Raw genomic sequence first — 21,631 nt, 5'->3', positions numbered from 1 at the left:
TGCAGCAGTCTAAATAACACAAATATATTTACAACAGTATTTTATACCATTTGTAGATCACGTTTAACGAAGATTTTGATTTTTGATTCATGTTTTGATATTAATTGACGTTGCTAATGAAAAGAAAAGCAGAAAAACATCAGAGTGAGACCTCCTGCTGCTGCTCGGCTCAGGTGTGACTCACCGGAAGTGGTGCACCTGTCCAGGTGAGCTACTCCCAGACGTAATGTGACGCTGCTGCTCTTCATCACACTTCAGAGGGAAACAGTTTCTCCGTCTCCGAAGGAAATCAGGTTGTTTCTCGGCTCGGTGGATTTAAAGGATCTTCCGTGATGGATAAACTGAAGTCTGTCCTCAGCGGCGAAGAGGCGCGTAAAGATGATCGAACCGTCCTAGAGGTAAAAGTGATCCGCAGCTGTATCTGAAATGATTCCCACTGTGATCTCCGCTGATTCACTGTGACTTGACCCGGGCTCTGCTCCCTGCTCCTGCAGACTGTGAACGAAGCCTCCACACTGAGCTGGACCACACGAGTGAAGGGATTCGTCGCCTGTTTCGTGGTGGGGGCCGCGTGCACGGTGGTGGTAAGGACGTGCATGTGATCGTTTCTGTAGGAAGGCTGGGGATCGCAGAGTAACTCACGATACATGGCCCACGATAACGATAATATCACACTACAGCATTCTGGGATGATCGATATTTTCAAAGATAATCGTGTAACGATACATTCTGATGTCTGTCGAACTGAAGAAGAATAAACAATGACAAAAATAGAGGTGAAGTGTAGGGTTTGTTTATTTATTCACTGACATTTGGGTTAGTTTCACTGAGATGACACAATGTACGATAAAGTGCATCAAGGCCTAATTTAGTCTTTAACAAACATACTGTAACTGGTCCAAATATGTGAATAAACATAACTAAATAAGTAAAGATGAATTCTTGAGTTAGCATGACGATATCTTTCTTATATACTTTGTCCCACCCCTGCTTTCTCGTGATGCACTCGGGTGTGTTATTCTGCTCCGAGGAAGAGCTCAGGTGGAGGTGACCTTACTGGTTCTTCTAGCTCTGAGGAATGTTGAGGCTGTACCTTTCATGCTTTGAATGAAATGAACCAGTCACTCAGGCTGCTGCAGCTGACTGATGAAAATATGCTGTTAGATGAATCTGGGGCTTCTCTGTGCTCTCTATGTTGCAGGGAGTGTGTTTGCTCTTCCTCCCCAGGATTGGAATCACCCTCTTCATCGTCTTTTACACTTTTGGAAACCTATGTGCCTTGGGCAGGTCAGTGCACACAATGATTCCCTGCAAGGACTAAGGTGGATTCTGGTACTTCACAATTAATAAGAGCATCAATGTCAGCAGTATATTCATTTTTACTATAAACTATAGGGCTGGGCAATACAACAAGACCATTAACATGGCGCAATATATTTTTCAATGGCAATATAACTAAGGTTCAATACAGATGTATGTCAGTCTAGTGCTGATGCATTGTGAAGCACAGTGAGGAGGTATAACACGTCATACGCCATTCTTGGTAAAATATTTTGCAGTTTATCAGTCTTTGTTATTCTCTGCTAATAAGAATGAGGGAAAAAACTGCAACCTTTACTCAGGAGCAGAAATCTCTCTTTAAGCTGAAAGGCCAGGCAGATTTATTTATAAATCATATTTCATACACTTGCATATTAAAAACTTCAGAGAACATATACAAATTAAGATCGGAAAGCACTGTTAAAACCAATTTCAAGCTAAATAAATGAATAACAGCAGAATAAACGAGTTAAAGAGATTACTACAGGTAAAATAAATAAAAAGTATAAAATCTGTATAAAATAATACAAATAAAATAAAAATTGATGCAATTGATGCATGTCATGACCATGCCCATTAAGAGATAAAAAATAAGCATTGAGAAATAATAATTTGACATTTATTGTGATAATTATTGATATCGATTCTTATCTTGATATAATTTCCGCCCATATTGTCCATTACTAATATAAACTTTAAAAAGTATTTCATATTTTTATGTTAACTTATTTGTTTATGGGTGTCCGCTGTTCTACAGCACTATGTTTCTGATGGGACCACTGAAGCAGCTGAAGAAGATGTGTGACAAAACAAGAGCACTGGCCACCGCTATTATGATTGTAAGTTCACAAAGCTCATTTCTGTTTGTGCTCTATTAGACACTCAATCACTGAGAAGAGTTTTACTCGGTCAGTATCAATCAGCAGGGTTAAAACTCTGAGAATTTTCTTTACATTTTTTTTATCTGTGCAGGAAATGTACCGAAGCAAAATCACAAATGAAAATGAAACCTTAAAAGAGTGATTCCAGTTAATGTTTCGACAGTTCCTGATAAAGATGGATCAGGTTACCGTCCAAAAATAAAGGTGTTTTTTTAGCCAATGTGTCCCTGCACTAATTACGGTATAGCTCAAACCCTTCTTGTCTTGTGCTTACACAGTACAGGGTAATGTTGGACAGAATGGCACTATATGACATGATGAATTGAAAGAAAAAGTTTGAGGCACCTGATGGCGAATTTTCACATACACACACCTTAAATCTATTTTTAAAACACACTTCCATAGAGTCTAGAAATCAATATTAATAATGAATGAAGGGAGCAGCGTCAGGGCGGGAGGGGTCTGTGTATAAAGAGGCACAAACATGGGTCAGGTGAGGTTGCTAAACTCATGCCCATGTTCTCTCCCCTGATGTGAAGAGGTTCTGGTTGGATGTAACCGATTCCTAACTCTCCAGCCACATGTTAATGAGGGAAACAACTTGACAACTTAAAGCAAAAAAAAAAACAGTGCCTGATCACGTCTGCACTTTCTGCCATTAAAATGATGGCAGAAATGGTTTATAATGAATGAATGAATGGAATTTTGATAATTCAAACTAAATAGTGTTGAAAGACAGATGATAGGAAACCATTAATCAGAATCTACTACCAGAAAGTCCACGTTGTTGATAACATGTCTCGTTTTTTTGCTGTAGACCTGCCTGGTGTTGACTCTATGTGCAGCTTTCTGGGTAAGTGAGCTTAAATCGAAAATAAATGCTTTGGTCCTATGTCAACAAATCATTTGTACACAATTATCTGTATGATACTGTTTGATGTTAGTCCAGTGTTTCATAGCAGTGTTTTTTTCCCTCAGTGGAAGAACTTTGGACTTGCTTTGTTATTTTGCATCTTACAAGTCTTGTCATTTGCCTGGTGAGTCACAATTTCTCTTGAGTTTTTAACTGATGGCTTCAGTATGAATTTAAAGTCAGTGAGTGACACAGATGTGCTTTGTGTCCAGGTACAGCCTGTCATACATCCCATTTATGAGGTTTGTCCTTTTAATACCCTTTATCCAAATCAGCTTCATAAATGGTCACAATCAAAATGCCCCTCAGAGCCTCATCTGCACATCTGATTCATGTGCTTTACTTTCCAGGGAGGCCCTAATGAAGATCTTGGCGGTCTGCATGAAATGAGCAGCGTCCTCTTGCTGAACTTGAGGGAAATCGGCGTGTCTCTTATTGATTTTATTATGATATATTTGTATTGTTCTGCTTCAGAGTCTGTGACTCTTATTGCTGCTCAGCCCTCCTCTGTTAATACGTGAACATCACATGTTTTTATCTCTTAAGTATGTCTCCTTTTCCACTTTTAATTTAATGGATTAATTGATTGCAGTGAATGACGATGCTATTGATGAATCAAGCTGTTCAGACCCAGTTTTACATGTGGAAGCATTTTGTAATATATGTAAATATTTGTAATAAATTATTGTAATTTTTTTGGTAAATTACTACATCAACTTCATTATTTTCATCACCGAGAGAAATAAATTTAAGCACAGGAAATATTTTTAAGCTTCTGAAATTAGTTAAAAACATAAATCTCTCAAGTCTTAAGTGCTGTAGCAGAGCAAAACGTGTACATCGTCCAACATGCTTCCAAAAATTTATTTTGATTGATATAATTCGTTCATACTTCTCCCAAATACTTTTTTTTTAACATTTTTTATATTTAGCCTGTGAAACACAAATATACCTAAGTTGACAGATACATATCCTGATTTACTGTTAAATACCATTATTTTGGTCTTGAATATGTTAAAAAGATATTTAAAGTATGGCTAAGAGCTTGAAAATGTGTCGACAGAGAAGATTAAGAATCACTTCATAATTATGGACTTGCTCTTGATGGTCTCTTTTAAAGGTATTTAAAATGTATCTTTTTGACATTTTTTGCTTATCTGAAATCTAAAACCTTGTTCTTATGCTTAAGGACAATATGTTAAAGATTGAAGCTCCATGATATTCACAATAAACGTATAAATTACCAAAATCGAGTGATTGTTTTAGCCTCTCAAGAGATTTATTTTTAATGTCACATTTATTACCAGATGTTGGCTTGCTGAGCTGTGGCTATTATGTCAATATGATTCATAAAATGACCTTCAATATTTAGAATTTATTGAAATTAATTAGAATTTTTACTTTATAGGTCCACAATTAATTGCTCAACAGGGCTCAAATCCTGTTGAGCTGCTGTCTCTGAGACTTTACCAGACTGGGCGAATCAATCATACTTCTGAAATATTGGAGCAAATTTCCAAAGAGGCAATTTTTGGATGATATAAAGTCTCAGAACCTTTTATTTTATAACTTCCAATGACGGGCAATGTAATCATAGCTCTATCTTCCTCTCAACACTCTTAGATTTAATATTTAGATTTCATATTTAGATTTAGTTTGAACATTTATGTTCCAATTATAAACATTATGTATAGGAGGAAAAGAAGAGTAGAGACTTGAGATTTCACCTCTGTATGTCTCCTTAATTCTTTCAACTCCCTTACTGATAACGTCATTGTCTCATTATTTTATTACTATCAACAAATCACACAAAAGACCGTGATCATCACTGAATTAATATTCTTTGCAGATCTTGACTGTAAATACTTGATGAACATTGTTAATTTTCGCTTACATGCTTACACACCTACTTTTACATTATATGTATGTATTTTTATTGCTGTCGTAAGTAAATAAATAATTGCAGAAATAAGAATAAAAATAAGCGCACAAATGAATGAATAAATTATTGTAGGGGAAATATTTTTCTTTGCAAACTGTAATTAACTCATTAATTTATTAATTTTCGAATCTATTTATTTTGACCTACATGGAGACCAGGTATGTTGTGATTGGACACAAATACAAATAACAATGGATTTGTATGTAATTGGCGCCGGACTTCGCACCGTCACGTGACCCAGTCAGGCCAGCAACACTTTTTTATTAGCATTGTGGCAGCAGCACAGAGCAGTAGCTCGTATGGGCTCTTCCGCTGTCAATAGAAACTGGCAATGATATATTAAGGCGACTGCCTCTGGTGCCACACTTGTAAGGCAGCTGCCTCTGATGTATTGGTATTAGTACACGCGAACCATTTCCTGAATCAGTCACGTGGTGGTACGCCCGGCGCGAACGTCACCGCCATTCGTCTTACCGGACAAGCCTCCATACGAGCGTCACTACGGTCTTCCTGGACTTCTGGACACAAGTCAGAAAGACTTGCCTGGACTTGTCTGTAAACAAACAGCTATAGTCTGTTTACTCATTGGTCCTGTATCCGTGTAAACATGTCAGACATCTTGTTGAGGATTAAAACCATCGTGTCGAAGAAGAAGAAGAAGAGGGGGACTCCTGTGACCGAGAGGGAGCTGCAGAGATGCGGTTTAAGAGGTACGGAGGATCGTTATCTTCCGTGTCGCTTTGGTCATTCACAGGTTTAAGCAGCTGTGTTTAAACTAGTTTAGCTATTGTCAAGTTGTGTCTCCTTAATGTTCGTGTTCCATACTTGTTGACATGTGTGTGAGCCAGTGTCAGCTACAGACTCAGTCTATGGTCAGTGGTGATGAACTGTCCCGTTGCTCTCAGGGATCCAGTTGAGGAGCTACCAGCTGGACGGTGTGCAGTGGTTGACCCAGTGTCTGCAAGGCCAGCAGGGATGCATCCTGGGAGATGAGATGGGTTTGGGTAAAACCTGTCAGGTGTGTGATCCATCACTCTCACTTAAGTATGAGTTGGCATTGCAATGCTTCTCTGTGTGTTTTTAAAGCGAGATGAATAACAGGAAACAGGTAATAAGGGTGTAAGTACAATGTTTTATTTCATTGTAATATACTTTACCAGTTCGCTCCTCTTAAGTCTAAGTGCAGATGAAATAAGATAACAAACAGGCTCTTTTTTTCTCTCACAGGAGACATTTTGATTTGTCTGTAAGAAAAGTTAAGTTGCTGATTCGTGACTGATGGCTTAGATCTATTTAAATCATGGCAGTGTGACAGTTAACCACCACACACAACAACAGGACGATGTCAGTGAAGGAGTTCAGCCATCATTATTTATAAAATACAAATTATTTATAAAAAGGCTTATAAGTAAACCTGCCCTGATTCATAGGCAAAACATAACTCCACTGTTTATAAACAACACAAGTAGTTGATTTATCTTTTTCTCAATCAACAGAAAAGCCATCAGCAACTATTTAATTCTTCAAGCAAATATTCCAAACCTTTCCTAGTTCCTGCTTTTCATTTACGTGACCATTTATTTGTTGGTTGTACCAAAAAAAATGCTATTTACTGAAAACACAGTTCATTTGGAGGGTTGTGATTGGCCTTTTTCACTATGGTGATTAAAATAATCTGTACTTGAGTGTGTGTGTGTGTGTTGAGGAAGCTCTCTCTGAAACGGTGTGTGAATTAGTGAATGTGACCTGTAGTGTGAAGTGCTTTAAAACCCTCCATCTACCCACTAAAGCTATGGCTGGAGTAAATTAGCATTCACCTACTGTGTTGTTATCATCAAATTAACCATGGTCTAAATACCTACCAGAAAAGTATTATTTTTTGCATTTGTTGCTTGTACAGATAATCTGAACAATATTTAATGGACCTGTAACTTGTTTAAAATAGTGCAGGCACTTTTATCCCCTGACTGAAAAGATGTCCTGACTGTATGATGTATGTGACAAATTCATAATCATACTTTGTCCCTTCAGACGATCTCTCTGCTGGTGTACATGTCAGGAGCTCTTGGTAGTGAAGGTCCGTTTTTAGTCCTGAGCCCACTCTCTGTCCTGGAGAACTGGAAAGAAGAGCTGGAACGGTACTGTCACATTTATCTGTAATTCTACATAATTTTAAAAGTGTTATTTATATTTTTTATCCGTGTATAACACAATCAAGCACAGACGACAGTCCCGTCCACAGGTATCTGGATACGTTTTTCTCTTCAGGTTCTGAGCTTCAGCACAGTCAATTTCAAATGAAACAATGGACACATCACATTAACAGGCCAAGTCAAATCTTTAATTTGAGTGTGTGCTGGACTGTTTGTAAAATGAAAAATTCTCCACTTGTGTTTCTCCTGGTTGCAGATTCGCCCCCTCTCTGACTGTGCTGTGTTACACGGGCGACAAAGGGAGACGAGCGGAGCTTCAGAAAGGAACAAATACACAGGACTTCCATGTTCTTCTCACAACATATGAGGTCAGAGGCTGTTTGGCGATAACAAAATGACCTAAAGTTTCATCTGTACTCAAACTGACATCTTTTTATTTTCTTATTCTGTATTTCCAGCTGTGTCTCAACGATGCCTCATTCCTGAAACGGTGAGTGGGATCTGTTACACAAATACCAGCAGGGATTTGAAATAAGAATTGGTTGCTCACGTGGTTGATTCATTTTGAACCAAGCAAATCCTACATGAAACAGTTGTAGGAATATATAAATTAAATTAAATCATTGATGAATGTATTTATGCGGTAGACCGCATTATTTAATTTGTATAACAAACTACAATGACAGACAGTAGAGCACATACCTCCGCCAAGGCCCAGGAGTCCCCTAAAATTTAACCGAGCTGCACTAAATTTCACACACTTATAGATTTCAGTTCCCCAAAAGTGCTTGATTTATTTAATCCAGCACCATGAATCATTTCCTGTAAGTGAAATAATAGATAAAACTGTGGATCCGCCCCCTGATCTTGATCCACACTTAATTTCAATGGATGATCAAAACCACATCCTTCCACCAAGTTTCATGGAACTGCATCCAGTTGTTTTTGTGTATCCTGCTTGCCTTGGAGTTCATATGTGTAATACAACACAGGATGAACATGTAACTAACTTGTTATCACATCTTTTGTTCATCAAGATCCTGATTAAAACATGAATGTCATTAAATTTGATGTTTTATTTATAGCGAAAACGATGATGAATTTTCGCAGGTTAACTCTTTGTGTCCATGCACCATCACATTCTGTTTCCCAGGTGGAATTGGAAGGTGCTTGTGGTAGACGAAGCTCATCGATTAAAGAATCACAACTCATTATTGCACTCAACCCTGACAATGGTACAGAGTCGACCTTTTGTCTCCTTATCTTCTCCACTATTCGCCCTGTTATTTCCCTGACAAGGTGATTGAGTTTTTACCTGTAATTCCATAGTTTTCAGTGGAGTTCAGAGTCCTGCTAACAGGAACGCCCCTTCAGAACAACCTGCAGGAAATCTACTCCCTGCTGACCTTCATTCAGCCCAGCGTCTTCCCAGCTAAGGAGATCGATGTCTTCGTCAAGTCTTACTCAAATGTACTACATCAGCCTTCTCTTGGTATGATGCATATTTATCCTGTCACAATGTTTGGATACATTCAGCAGGATTAGTTATCAGCTAGAAAATAATTATTTGTCATTTACTTGTACTGCATAGAGAATTCTGAACTTAATCGACACTGGTCTACTGTGTCGCTCTGTCTCTGTTTCCAGCTGCTGAGCTACAGAGTGTCCTGGAGCCTTTCCTGCTTCGCAGAGTCAAGTCAGAGGTCGCTGTCGATCTGCCGAAGAAGACGGAGCTGCTGATGTACCACGGCATGTCAGCGCTGCAGAAAAAATGCTACAAAGCTTTTCTGCTGAAGGACCTGGGTAAGAGCTTGAACATTGTAAATCCTGGTAGGATGCTGCAGAATCTATGAATCGTCATAAGCTGCTTTCAGACATGGAGAATGACAGGAGGGTCTGACTCTGTATGTGAGAATGCAAATATCTGAGTCAGTTGCTCTGGACTTTCTTTTGAGTTTCTCCTCTCAGACCCCTAGTAAAAACGTGAGCTCTTGAGAGGATAGAGCAGGAGATTATATGCAGGATTCACCACGAGCAAGTGGGCACGTTTGGGGATTTTTCCAACATGCAAAACGGAAAACGCATCTGTCCCAGACAAGCTCCTGCTGCGTGGCTCATATGTGCAAATCGGAAAATGACTGTAGCTTTCTGTCTTCTAAACCTGCGCTTTCAGAGGCTTTTGAAAATGAACAAGGAAACAAGAACCGGCTCATGAACATCTTGATGAACCTGAGAAAGTGTGTGGACCACCCTTACCTGTTTAATGGTGAGATGTGTGAAAGAGACAGATACTATTCATTGCAAATATAGAAGCATGTTTTATACGTGAAGGGTTTCTTTTGTTCAGGGCTGGAGCCTGAGCCTTTTGAGATGGGAGAGCATCTTATCCAAGCCAGTGGGAAGCTTTGCCTCCTGGACAGCATGCTGACCTACCTACACAATGGGTAAGTCCAGCTGCTTGTTATTTGTCTCCATCTGCTGGCAGTGTAGTCCAAGTCTGACTGCTGTAACTTTGATACCAGATGAACTAGATGCTGACACAATGCACAGATCTCGTGGAGCACTTAATTGTACTTATTATATGGTTTAAGTTGCATATTCCCTGATAATTACTTGATAACATGTGTCTTGTTTGTGAGTGAAGAGGCCATCAGATCCTGTTGTTCTCTCAGATGACCAGGATGCTGGATATTCTTCAGGATTACCTGGAGTACAGAGGTGAACGAGCAGTCTGACTTGCTCTCATATTAATTCAAACCACAGTCTCATTGAAATGAAACTGATGTTGCAGTGAGTCAATTTTGCAAAAGTGGAACATGAATCTTAACAGGCCAGTCCTTTTCTCAACCTGCTTGACTTCTAATTAATGTTTATAAGTTCACAGGCGACATTGTTCTCGAATCCACTTCCTGTTTTCCTCCACAAACAAAAGCTGAATTGAGCTTGTTTTTCTGTTCAGGTTACAGCTATGATCGTCTGGATGGGTCTGTCCGAGGGGAAGAACGAAATCTGGCAGTGAAGAACTTTAACCGCAATGATGTATTTATCTTCCTCCTCAGCACTAAAGCAGGTGACTGAAGAATACAATGTTGTTAATAATACGTTACCACAGGTTTGTAGATAACACAGTAAAGTCAGCAGTGCCTGAGCTGCACTTGAAGCTGCGTATGTACCTCTACAGTTCTTGTAAGTAGCTGAGAGAGGAAAGGGGACTGATCACACAGAGATAAGAGCTGCCACAGGATGACACACTGCTGTGACTTACAGCCGCTCTCACTTCTTCATGCTGATCCCTTTCAGTGCATATTTCTGTAACGTGTGTTAAATGCATTACTCCACCTGTAGAATGTATTGTAAGTAATAAGTGTGCACTGTTCTCAGACATGGTGCTCTGTCTTTGCAGGGGGAGTGGGCCTGAACCTTACAGCTGCTGACACAGTCATTTTCATGGATAGTGACTTCAACCCTCAGAACGACCTGCAGGCTGCGGCTCGCTGCCATCGGATTGGTCAGCACAGGTGAGGAGGTGTAAGAGTTTGTCAGGGGTTCAGGTGTTATCATGCCTGCAGGAGTTAAGGTGCAGAGATGAGGAGCGGGCTGCAGAGTTAGTCAGTTTGTTCATTATAACTTCTTCAACTTGTAGTTTTCATTACCAACCCAAATTTCGCCCTGTGGAGACACTAAAGGTTTTATGCACCTGTTGTCACACGCAGTGGTACTCCCCAAAACCGGTTCAGACCTCCTGAGTGATCCGATCACAAGTGGTCAACAAGCTCATTCTTTGAGCTGTGTCAACGCAAACTTGTCCTTGGCTTCACTAGATACTGCACTAGATTCCGACAGTCCCTCCTGACTCTGCTCGACAGACAGACAAACGTTGTCATTACACATCTGTTAACTCTGTAAAATGGTTAAAAGCAACATATTTTTGTCTTTGCAAACAGAAATAATTTACATGAATAATTTCTGGTGGAGTAGAAAAGTGAAATCCAATTACAAGTGGTCACAGGAGACACATTCAGGATACATTTTAATGTTAGGTTTGAATAGACACTTAGAGCTCTCGGATCTCTCAGGATGGATTAAAAAACCCGATATGAACAAGATTTAAACCTCTGGAGTCGCTCAGTCTCTGCCGCTTTGATATCAACCATTTTCTTCACATCCTCTCTCATAAATACCCTAACTAACCAACCTAAGTGAAGGGCAAAATCAAACTACTGGAGAAACCCTTCACTCTTATATTGACTGTAACTCATTACAGACCTGTGAAAGTGATCCGCCTTCTGGCAAGACACACTGTGGAGGAACTAATGTACTCTCGAGCCGTGTCTAAGCTGCACCTCACCCAGGCTGTCATTGAAGGAGGTCGCTTCTCTTTACTGGATCAAGTTCAATCAGCTGCTGCAGGACTCAAGGTTTGTGAACTTTGATCACCATGATCTCTTTTCTTTGAATCCTGCAGTCCCTAGTTGTTGTGTTCACTTTTATACTAAACTCCTCCAGTTGTTCAAACCACTTCTTCTCGCTCATATTTCCTGCCCCACGTAGCTCAGTGAGATCATGAAGTTTGGGGTAGATAAGCTTCTGTCGACAGAAGAGAGCTCTGTGCAGGAAGTGAAACTCAAGAAGATCCTCGGTCCAACGCGTAACGGCCAGTGGGTGGATGATGAAGACTCCACCGCACTCAAAGAAGATGAAGAGGAGGAGGAAGGCAGAAGCTCTGAATTTGACGGACAGAGTATGTTTTACCACTTCAGAGTCTCAAATCCCTCTGGCTTTATTTGTATGTGCAGAGCATTCAGCCAACCTGGTTGGAATCTCATTTCATATCTTGGTGTATATGTTTCAGTTTTGTCACCATGAAAAAATAACCACATATATAAAGACGCCACATGATTACTGTAATCCACTTGGTTCATACAACTTACTCTGCTGGAGATGAACAATCACACTCACCATTGTGCTGTCCCATCTTGCAGACCACATGTACTACTTTGAGGGGAAAGACTACAGTAAGAAGCCCAGCGCTGATGACCACACGAGTTTTGCACGTTTGATGAGGGAGCAGCAGGCTGAGTTTGAGAGAACTGCGGGAGAGGGACGAGCTCTGCGACGCAAAACTGGAGTAAGAGTCTGTCTCCTTTACTTTCAACTGAGGGGGAAGTACACATTTTTTAATTGAAAACATTAAATCTTTTAAGTAGATAGAGAAGATATAGAACAGGCGCTTTTCACTGCAGGTCCATAATAAACCAGAATGGCACGCAGATGAGCACATACCTCCACCATGTCCCAAGTCCATTTAAATTCTATCACGCTGCACCCAATTTCACACACTCACTGATATCAATTCACTAAATGTTTGTTTTTTTCATGAAGATCCATACTTTTTTAAACACTATATTATACACTCCTTTTGTTTAGGGCAACAATTTTGGGGCAAGTTCTTTTTTGTCTGGTTTGCAGGGCCACTGGAACTTTGCATCATTTCAACATTCACATCAGCAGTTTATCCTGTTCACAGCTAAATGAATGCAATCTGAATCGTATACAACAGTCCTGCACACATCCTCCCTTCCTGAAGTTTGCAATGTTTAGTCTTTTGTTTAAATTATTTTACAAAGGTGCTGATTCATGTGTGATCAGTCATTTGTGTTTTACTTAATGTGATTGATATCTGGGAATCATAACTGTCTACAGATATATTTAACAGCACCCCACCCTATCTGTGCAGCTGTGACTGTTGTATATTCTGTGTTGGTACCCAGGCTTTATTCTCAGTAGCTCTACCGACTTCAACAAGGAAGAGGACATTTCTGACTGAGGCTGAGCTGGGGGAGCAGAAGAGGCAGAGAGAGACTGCAGCCAAGAGAGCCAAAGCTCAGAAGGATATGAAGAAGCAGCAGAAAAAGTAAATATCTGTAAATCAACACCAAAGCTTTTCATTGGATTTGGGGCCAAGCACCGAACAGGGCAAGGGACTCAGGAGCATCTCCTTTTTATTTCTCCATTTATATAGCATCACTATTTCATTACACTTGGACTTTAAGCCAGCAAACACTGTGTCCGTTTCACTTCTGTCCGTTCCCCTTTTCTAGGCGCGTAACATTTGGAGGCACTACTGTGATGTGTGTACGGTATGGATCAGCTGCGACAAGAAGTAGATCACGCAGCCCTCTATAAACTACGCAGACATCAAGAGCAGGTGGTGAAGTTGCCACAGTGAGATCCTGACAAGTTGAGGACAGAGTACATGTTATCTGAGGTGTTATTAAATACCAGGAGAGCTGCTACCAACCTGCCTCTATAAAGAGTTAAAAGGGACCACAAGTCAACGTTCATCCCCACGCTCTGCAGGAAAGATGAGTTTTTCAGAGATGGAATAGCTACAGCTGGAGATAATCAGAGAACTGTGTGTACTTCCCAGAGATATTCTAGTGGAATTATGTGACGTTCTGATCATCGCAGGTCCTCTCCCCTTTTCGAGGGGCATAATATCAGCAGGTCTTTTAGGTGCAGGTTGGTGTTTTGGAGATGAAATAGGAAGCACTTTATAATTGGCCTGTACATGGATCTCTACCAGACTGTCTGTTAAGAGTGTTGGTCTGAATACATCTACATTACAATTTTGAGTCTCAGTCACTGTAATCTAGAAACTTTTGTAACTCAGCTCCACATCATTATAACTCTTTGAAATGTCACGTTTAATACGAGTGCAGGCCAAATTGCAGTCTTGGTCAAAGCGCCACCTACTGGGAGGTAGTGTTTTCAATGAAACGCCATTGCCATGACTAGCTTGTTTGGAAATCCACCAAATTTGGCACAGACTTCAGATTGACTAAGATGTGTAATTTGATGGGGTTGTTTGGTATTTCGGTGTGGCAAAACGCCTCACCACAGATATAGCTATTTTCTTAGTCATTCAGTTTCTGGCAGACTTTTGCCATGTTTTTCTTGGCAAAAGAGTCTTGCGGTATTGATACTTCACTAGGGCTCAGGATTATCTCATTCTTATGTCTCCATTCATATAGAATCAGTATTTTAGAAAAAAAAAATCATAACTCCTTCGTGCATAATCCAATGATCTTCAGGTCGTTCCACAGAAAGGACACAACACCTGCACCTCACCTTGAAACGCACAAAGGTGCGAGGGCCCTTCAATGCTGCTTGCAACTTGATGTTTTTCTTAATCCTGCAGAAGGGCATGGTGGGAGTCGTGTGGCTACAGCTCACTGTGCCTGCAGTCTGTGGACAGTGAAGAAGAGGAGGATGAGGAGGATGATGGCAGTGTACGTTCCACAGACTCTGACAGCACGGCTATCCACTATGTTCTGGGGGATGTTGCTCATCCACATGCTGCTCAGGGAGATGCTATCATTGTGCACTGTGTTGGTGAGTTATCTGAGTTACCATAGCAACATGCCAGGTTGTAAGACACTGACATGGAAATGTTCTCTGGTCAGTCTTGTACTAATCAAAGTAATGATGTGTAGATGACTCAGGAGGCTGGGGGAGGGGAGGCTTGTTTACCGCTCTGGAGATTAGATCTGATGAACCACGGAAGCAGTATGAGTTGGCAGGCAAGATGAAAGGTGAGATTGTCCCCGATTGCAAAGAAAATGGAGACTCGTACCATTTTCACTTTTGGTCTCTGGCTGAGAATGAAGCAGACAATCTAAAGTGTGAACATGTTATTTGTCTCAGATTTGGACATTGGCAACGTTCTGCTCTTCCCCATCGATGACAAACAGTCCAGATTGGACGGCCAGGATCAAGTAGGTTATTTTTAAACGAAACCCACTATGCATTAAGTCTGCATAAAACTGTGCTGCCTGGAAATGCATACTTGTTTCTTGGTAGTAGCTGCCTTTTTGCAGTAGTAGTGATCAACAGTAGGGTTTGGGTTTATGTTTGGTTACAGGATTGTGAAATTGTGGCAGCAAGTGAAGAAACTGACTGATCATAAGATTAAGCTTTAAATTCTGTCAACCTCCTTCCTTGTGTCCTCAGTTGGCCCTGATAGTGTCACAGCAGAGAGACAAAGCCAACAACTTGTCTGGGATCAGCCTGACGGCTCTGGACGAAGGTCTGAAGAAGATTTATGCTGCAGCCAAAAGACACAAGGGTACAGTAAAGCACTGAATCTTCAAACACTTTGACAAGTACACCTTGAAAGTGACAAAACATTTTAGCATCATGTCATCCATGATGACATGTCAGAGCCACCATCACAGAACTGCTCTAAATATACCTGTTTCCTTGCACTGTGTACCCTTTACAACACTCCACTCCATATACTGGAACACTTACTTCACATCATATGTGATATGTGTTAATATAAACCAGGGGTCTCCAACCTTTTTTCAACTGAGAGCTACTTAGAAAAAAATTAAGTGGCCAAGAGCTACTTGCATCACATCGCACATATTTATTAATCAACTGACTTAAGCTTCTGTTTGTACACGTGTGAAATTGCAATACACAATGCTTATCAAAAATAACTCAACTCTAATACAATAACTTAATAACTCAACATCAAAGGTCCAAGAAAACATTAGTACACGCACTCTTTTTAAAACTTAGTGAGATGACTGGCACTGCATGGAGTCCTTCTGTTTGTACACGTGTGAAATTGCAATACACAATGCTTATCAAAAATAACTCAACTCAATAACAATAACTCAGTCCTCCTCTCTTGACTCCATGAAAGCCTTGATTTCATTCAGCAATGAGCAGAAGCGATGCAGTATTTTTCCTCGGCTCAGCCACCTCACCTCAGTGTGGAGAAGGAGATCACTGTGTTCAGCAGACAGTTCCTGGAGGAGCAGTTTGAAGCTTCTGTGCTGCTTGGCCTTTGCGCGAATGGAGTTGATGATCTTAATGACAGGTGTCATCACATGATCAAATCTCATGACTTTGGCGCATATAGCCTGCTGGTGAATGATGCAGTGATAGTTCACAATTTTAGGAAAGTCCGGGTCGGCCTTGCACAGTGCAATAAATCCTGAGTGGCGTCCTGTCATAGCTGGTGCGCCGTCTGTTGTAATAGACACCAGCTTTTCAATAGGCACGTTATTTTCAACGAAGTACTTTTTCACAACGTTGTAAATATCGACTCCTCTGGTTGTGGTTTTTAGTGGAAGCAACGTCAAAAACTCCTCTCTGGTGGAAGCGTCTTCGAAAACCATCCGGACAAACACAGCCATCTGAGCGGTATCAGCCGCATCCACCGACTCGTCACATTGAATTGAAAACCATTTGCATTTAATCATGTGCCGCTCCAACTGACCCACTGCATCGGCAGAGAGCGCAGACACTCGCCGTGCCACTGTGTTTGCGCCAAGCTGTACATCAGCGATAGCGGACATGATTTCAGTCTTACTTTTATGGTCCTTGAATAATGTGTCGGCCACCGCTGTCATTGCTTCCTTCACCATCCCGCCATCGGTGTATGGCTTCTTGTGCTTTGTCAAAATGTGCGCCACTTTAAATGATGCCTCCGTGGCCGCGTTGGCTTTCTTCGTCGGTCCGATGAATAAACATTGCTGTTTTTTAAGGTTTGCTTTCAGCTGGTTCACTTTCTCAGTCCGTAGAGTGCTGCCTGCTGGAAAATCCCGTGCAAAGTTACCGTGGACTTGAGTGTGGTGGCGCTCCACGTTACCTCTTTTGCCGACCGAAACACTGCTCCCGCATATGAGGCACACACACTTGTCCTTCACGCTAGTAAAGAAGAACTCGCATTCCCACTCCAAATGGAAATTGTATGTTTTCTGCTTTTTCTTGACTTGGCCACCTTGGTTTTCCATCTTTGTTGTTTGTGTAAAGTTCTGCTAATACCACCAAACTCCTCACTTTAGCTTAGCGAGCGTACAACGTCACTCAACGTCACAACGTCACTTTGGCTACATTTACACCTGACACCAATGTGACATATATGTGAACGTAAGTGAGATGAGGTGCATTTACTGTCGTCGGAATATAATTTTTTTTAATTTTTTTTATTATTATTATTATTTTTTATTTTTTTATTTTTTCCGGTCAACCTATCAGGCGAGCTACTGAAAACCTGCCCGCGAGCTACCGGTAGCTCGCGATCGACGTGTTGGAGACCCCTGATATAAACCATATTGATACTATATATCATTTTATACAATAATATTGTCTTTTGCACACTCTGTCTACATATTCTCACACTCATAGTATATTATATTATCTATTGTATAGTCAAATACTTATATTTATACCTCTACTATATATCATACTCTTTGTATATTATTTGTATATATAAGTCCATATACACATATTTATACATGTGTACATATTATTATTATTATATTTACTATTATTATTATATATACTGTTGCTGCCATTATTATTATTACTATATACTGCTATTATATTGCTATCATATATAAATATATATTATGTTATATTTACATACTGTACTATTTTTATATACTGTCTAACAATAACATTACCAGCATATCATCAGTACTATTACCATCATCTTGCCACTGCACCTTATCTACCTATTTATCTTGTGTTTCTGTTTTTATTCTTTCTACCTCAATATTTTTATTTTTATTCTATTGTATTGTATTTTATTGTATTCAAATGTACCGGCTGCTATGACGACTTAATTTCCCTTCGGGGATGAATAAAGTAATCTATCTATCTATCTATCTATCTATCCATGCTAAAATAACCTCCTGATTTTCTACTAACATGCCGATAAAGACACGACAGGTGATTACATTAAAATAAATTCATTCAGACTTTAGTTCTGTAAAGTTTACTGTAGCTAAGTGCTACTGATGTGGAGAATCCTGGCTCAGAGTTGTGAAAGAACTAATTTTGAGAAAGAAAAACCTGTAAGAATATAGTTCAATACTTCTTTCTTGGAAACTCATATTTCCTGCACAAGACTGGGCAGGAGAGAGCACGGCGTTAGCTCTAGTGATGCGGTGTAGTGATCATGATCCAGCATGTTGTGTTTAAAAAACAACTCCTGGTGAATTCAGGAGAACTCGAATAGGCAACTTGTAAAGTAAATACCTAAACGTACAGCTTGGATATTAGTATGAAAAGTATGAAAGAAGATGTTATGGAACCTCAAAGTTGACCAGTGCATGAACAAACAATGTTTAAGCCTCGCCTTCAGGCTCCAGTGTAGCATTATTGTTAGACTTGACTGACAAGATATGCAGGACATGCTGTGTGTTATCGTGAAGACACGTGAGAGTGCACAGAACATTTACTGAGGACCAGCACACAGGAGAGGAATTTGAAATTCCTCTTGTTGAGCTGCACAGGAGAGGAACTGATAAGAACACCGTGCATTAAAGTTAGCTTCACCTCTCAATGTTTTTCAAGTAGGTGATGCAAACCTGCACATTTCTCTACCGACCGTGACCCCACCTGCAGGTCGACTTGAGAGGAACTCTAACATTAGAAATTCAGGAGGTTGCAGTTAACATTCAAGCTCTCCCTTCCTCCCACTCACTCTGCCCTCTTTGTCTTTTCCCCCTCAAAGCAAGCGTTCATCTTCCTCGCATCGGTCACTCCACCAAAGGGTTCAACTGGTACGGCACGGAGCAACTCATCCGGAAACACTTGGCCTCCAGGGGCATCCCCACGTTCATGTATCCTTTAAAAGCTTCAGCAAATATTTCTGTTCTCTAGAAGCCTTATCTATCGAAAAGTTTGGACTCATTTCTCCTGAATGTGACTCTGACAGATACTATCACAGCAGTGCTTCCAAGAATACCGCTACACCTCAGCCATCCACCTCTGCCACCTTGACATCAACATCCTGCCCTGAACCACAGCTGTGTAACCCCAACAGGTTGACTAGTGAAACAGAAGCAGACACTCCTGGCCCCTCAGCTCATGTTGGGAGCCCCGGCCCCACAGATCTCCCCAGTTTCATGTCGGGGGTCCGTGTGTTTTTCTACAACCTCCCTGCATCAGAGAGAAAGAGGCTGGCCCGTTACCTGTTCACATATCCTTTCTGACAGAATGTGTTTTTCAGTTTGTTCTCACAGTCAAAGGGTTTTTAAAGCAAAAATGAATGTATGAGCAGGAGACATGTTTACGTAGAGTTTTGCTGGGAGGGAAGTGTAACGAGTGAAAAAGAGTCGGTTGTTATTTTCAATATAGTGTGAAAATGTCACTACTCCTTAACTACATTGCACTTATGATGGCGATGAGGAGGATATGATGAGTCCAGAGGTCACCCACATAGTTGCGGTGGTGGAGAATAGCATCCACTCAAAGGTCAGTAGCATTTTGAGGTTTACTGATCATATTCTGATCTCTGCCCTCCTCTCACTGAGCTCTTTATTTGAAACACCATACTTAAACTAAAGCTACATCCACAATACTACATTTTAGTTTTAAAAAGCATCACTGTTGCTGCATCTATCATTTAACAGTGGCTAAAACGAAAGTTTTGAAATACTGCTGGCTCCATTTTAGTTTAAAAACTGCTGGTTGTGTAAGTCATCATTCTTTTTACCACTGTGGTTTCAAGCAACCGACTGAAGGGCAGACAGTCTGCTTCCTGTTTACACGACACACACATGCACAGTGTACACGTTTTTCTTGTATTATTATGGACACAGATTATTACTGATACAGAGCTAAAACACAGAGACAGAGACCGTATTAGTTTTTAAATCACTATTTTAAACCATATTAGCCTCAGAAATCATGGATTCAATGAGATGTTGGTAGATGTTTCTTTATGATTCTGCTTCATGTTGACATAATCACATAATTTCGTCCAAAAACGTTTCAAGACTGTTTCAAGCAGATGTAATAAGAGTGTTGCAGGATTGATTTGTTTTATTTTACTGTGTGAACCAGGAGCTCCAGGATCTGGTGCGTCAGTACAAGCAGGCGGTCCCCGTGCAGAAGGCGTGGCTGGACTCCTGCTTCTCCAAACAACGAAAAGTCAACACTGAGCAGTTCACACATCTGCTCAAATAACACTATGATCCAGTGGTTCATCTCTTTTTTATGATCAATTTGTCTAAATCATGAATGAACTCGGTTCGCTGCTTTAAAATATGCGAATGTTGTACAGTTACACAAACTATAATGACTTATGTATAAATGAAAGAAGCAGTAAATAAACAAACACTGACGTGCCACTGCTGTTGTTTGGGTTTGTGTTGACATTTTTGCCAGGATACATTCAGAGTCTAGGAAAATTAATCAACTATTGTTTGAGTAATGAATCCACAGGTATAAATCATGGTCACATTGTCATGGTTACATTTTAGGGGCATTACATAATCTTGGATTGATTTCCTTTTGACTTAACTTAACATTTATTCCCCCTTTGACCATTTGACATTTCACCTTACATTTGAACAGGCCCAGATCTAGACAGCTCAGATAGGGTTAGGGTTAAGTTTTAAAGAACACAATAGAAAATTCCACCAAGCTGTGGTATAATAATTCTTCAATCAGGGAAATGACATGACTGTAAGAACAAAGCCTAATGTAGAATTTACAAATGTGCCAATGTGTGAAATTGTTCAAAGTAAGAATTTTCAGTGGTGCTAGTGCTGCCCACACCTCTGATGAGCTTACTTCTCTATTAAAATCTTAACCAACTCATGTGCAGATACTTTAGAATCATGTTGAGTGCACTTCTACGTACAGTGGTAATGTTTAAGAATTTACATAGTAGTACATTAAACGTCAATTAATTGTGAATGACGACTTCAATTGTAGCACTTTCTATCCAGGTACATTCGTTTTATACTGAATGAGCGCTGATAAACGTTGGCAAAATGTCAAACGCTAAATACTGTTGGTATTAGCTTGCTAGCCATTTATCTAGTAAAATAAAACAACTAGCAGCAACGATACCTATTTAACACAACACTGCAGCACACAATAAAAAAAATGTTTGACAAAAGAAGGATTCTAATTAGAATACTGATATGCTTCCCCTGTCACATACGATTAGTCTACAAATCCTCTGCATGCAGAATGAGCACAGGCAGCAGCCTCTTTCATACTTGCACTGTTTAACTGGGGCTGGGTGTTGCCTCTGATTTCCCCAAAAGGATTTGACTCTGATTAACAATGTTTCGATTCTCTTCGATATCCCATCTGATTCGATTCAATATCGATTCAGTTAAGAATATTTAATTGTACAATACCAATTTTGATTGGATATGAAAGATATTCTCAGAAAATTTAAGCTGTAAACTGTGCAACTCGCCTGGTGCATTATTTCAAATATTAAGGTAGACCTGTCACGATACCTTGTCCCAGAAATTATTGTAATAAATTATATTGTCATCATTATGAAACCATTTCATACCACTGATATAATGATAATATCATAGACTGATAATAAGAACCGTAACAAAGATCACTCAACTTTTAATTCTTGAATAAG

The 21,631-nt window shown here is 40.1% G+C and overlaps 2 protein-coding genes across 3 annotated transcripts; both read left to right on the top strand.

Moving 5' to 3' along the window:
- The first annotated feature begins 191 nt into the window (after positions 1 to 191).
- On the top strand, positions 192 to 4,363 carry sft2d2a (SFT2 domain containing 2a). Its single transcript, XM_053430443.1, has 8 exons — positions 192 to 398; positions 495 to 584; positions 1,202 to 1,287; positions 2,078 to 2,159; positions 3,019 to 3,054; positions 3,180 to 3,238; positions 3,327 to 3,356; positions 3,465 to 4,363. Exons 1-8 carry the CDS (start codon positions 333 to 335, stop codon positions 3,502 to 3,504), a joined length of 489 nt encoding a protein of 162 aa, XP_053286418.1. The 5' UTR covers positions 192 to 332; the 3' UTR covers positions 3,505 to 4,363.
- Positions 4,364 to 5,435: 1,072 nt separating this feature from the next.
- Positions 5,436 to 20,366, top strand: chd1l (chromodomain helicase DNA binding protein 1-like). Of its 2 annotated transcripts, XR_008339740.1 has the most exons (26): positions 5,436 to 5,766; positions 5,962 to 6,074; positions 7,088 to 7,194; positions 7,466 to 7,577; positions 7,668 to 7,699; positions 8,363 to 8,444; positions 8,539 to 8,701; positions 8,857 to 9,012; positions 9,383 to 9,475; positions 9,557 to 9,653; positions 9,854 to 9,927; positions 10,169 to 10,279; positions 10,613 to 10,727; positions 11,474 to 11,627; positions 11,761 to 11,950; positions 12,192 to 12,337; positions 12,981 to 13,123; positions 14,411 to 14,604; positions 14,706 to 14,804; positions 14,917 to 14,987; positions 15,223 to 15,337; positions 18,746 to 18,854; positions 18,950 to 19,042; positions 19,101 to 19,213; positions 19,407 to 19,488; positions 20,080 to 20,218. XR_008339740.1 is itself a non-coding variant. In XM_053431015.1 (25 exons), exons 1-25 carry the CDS (start codon positions 5,664 to 5,666, stop codon positions 20,200 to 20,202), a joined length of 3,048 nt encoding a protein of 1,015 aa, XP_053286990.1. In that variant the 5' UTR covers positions 5,442 to 5,663; the 3' UTR covers positions 20,203 to 20,366. The 2 variants fall into 2 exon arrangements, 1 of the variants encoding a protein (XP_053286990.1); XM_053431015.1 differs by having other exon boundaries at positions 5,442 to 5,766; positions 18,950 to 19,213; positions 20,080 to 20,366.
- Positions 20,367 to 21,631: the final 1,265 nt, after the last annotated feature.

This window comes from Pleuronectes platessa, chromosome 9 (genome assembly GCF_947347685.1).
Source record: "Pleuronectes platessa chromosome 9, fPlePla1.1, whole genome shotgun sequence".
NCBI classification, from domain to species: Eukaryota; Metazoa; Chordata; class Actinopteri; order Pleuronectiformes; family Pleuronectidae; genus Pleuronectes; species Pleuronectes platessa.
Note: the sequence above shows the minus strand (reverse complement) of the source record. Positions and strands in the feature narration are given on the sequence as shown.

Coding starts and splice junctions, on each gene's coding strand:
- sft2d2a (XM_053430443.1), top strand. CDS start 333: ATGGATAAACTGAAGTCTGTCCTCAGCGGCGAAGAGGCGCGTAAAGAT. Junction 2,160..3,018: donor TGGCCACCGCTATTATGATT/GTAAGTTCACAA, acceptor TTTTTGCTGTAG/ACCTGCCTGGTGTTGACTCT. Junction 3,357..3,464: donor TCATACATCCCATTTATGAG/GTTTGTCCTTTT, acceptor TTTACTTTCCAG/GGAGGCCCTAATGAAGATCT.
- chd1l (XM_053431015.1), top strand. CDS start 5,664: ATGTCAGACATCTTGTTGAGGATTAAAACCATCGTGTCGAAGAAGAAG. Junction 10,280..10,612: donor CCTCCTCAGCACTAAAGCAG/GTGACTGAAGAA, acceptor CTGTCTTTGCAG/GGGGAGTGGGCCTGAACCTT. Junction 14,988..15,222: donor GATTGGACGGCCAGGATCAA/GTAGGTTATTTT, acceptor TTGTGTCCTCAG/TTGGCCCTGATAGTGTCACA.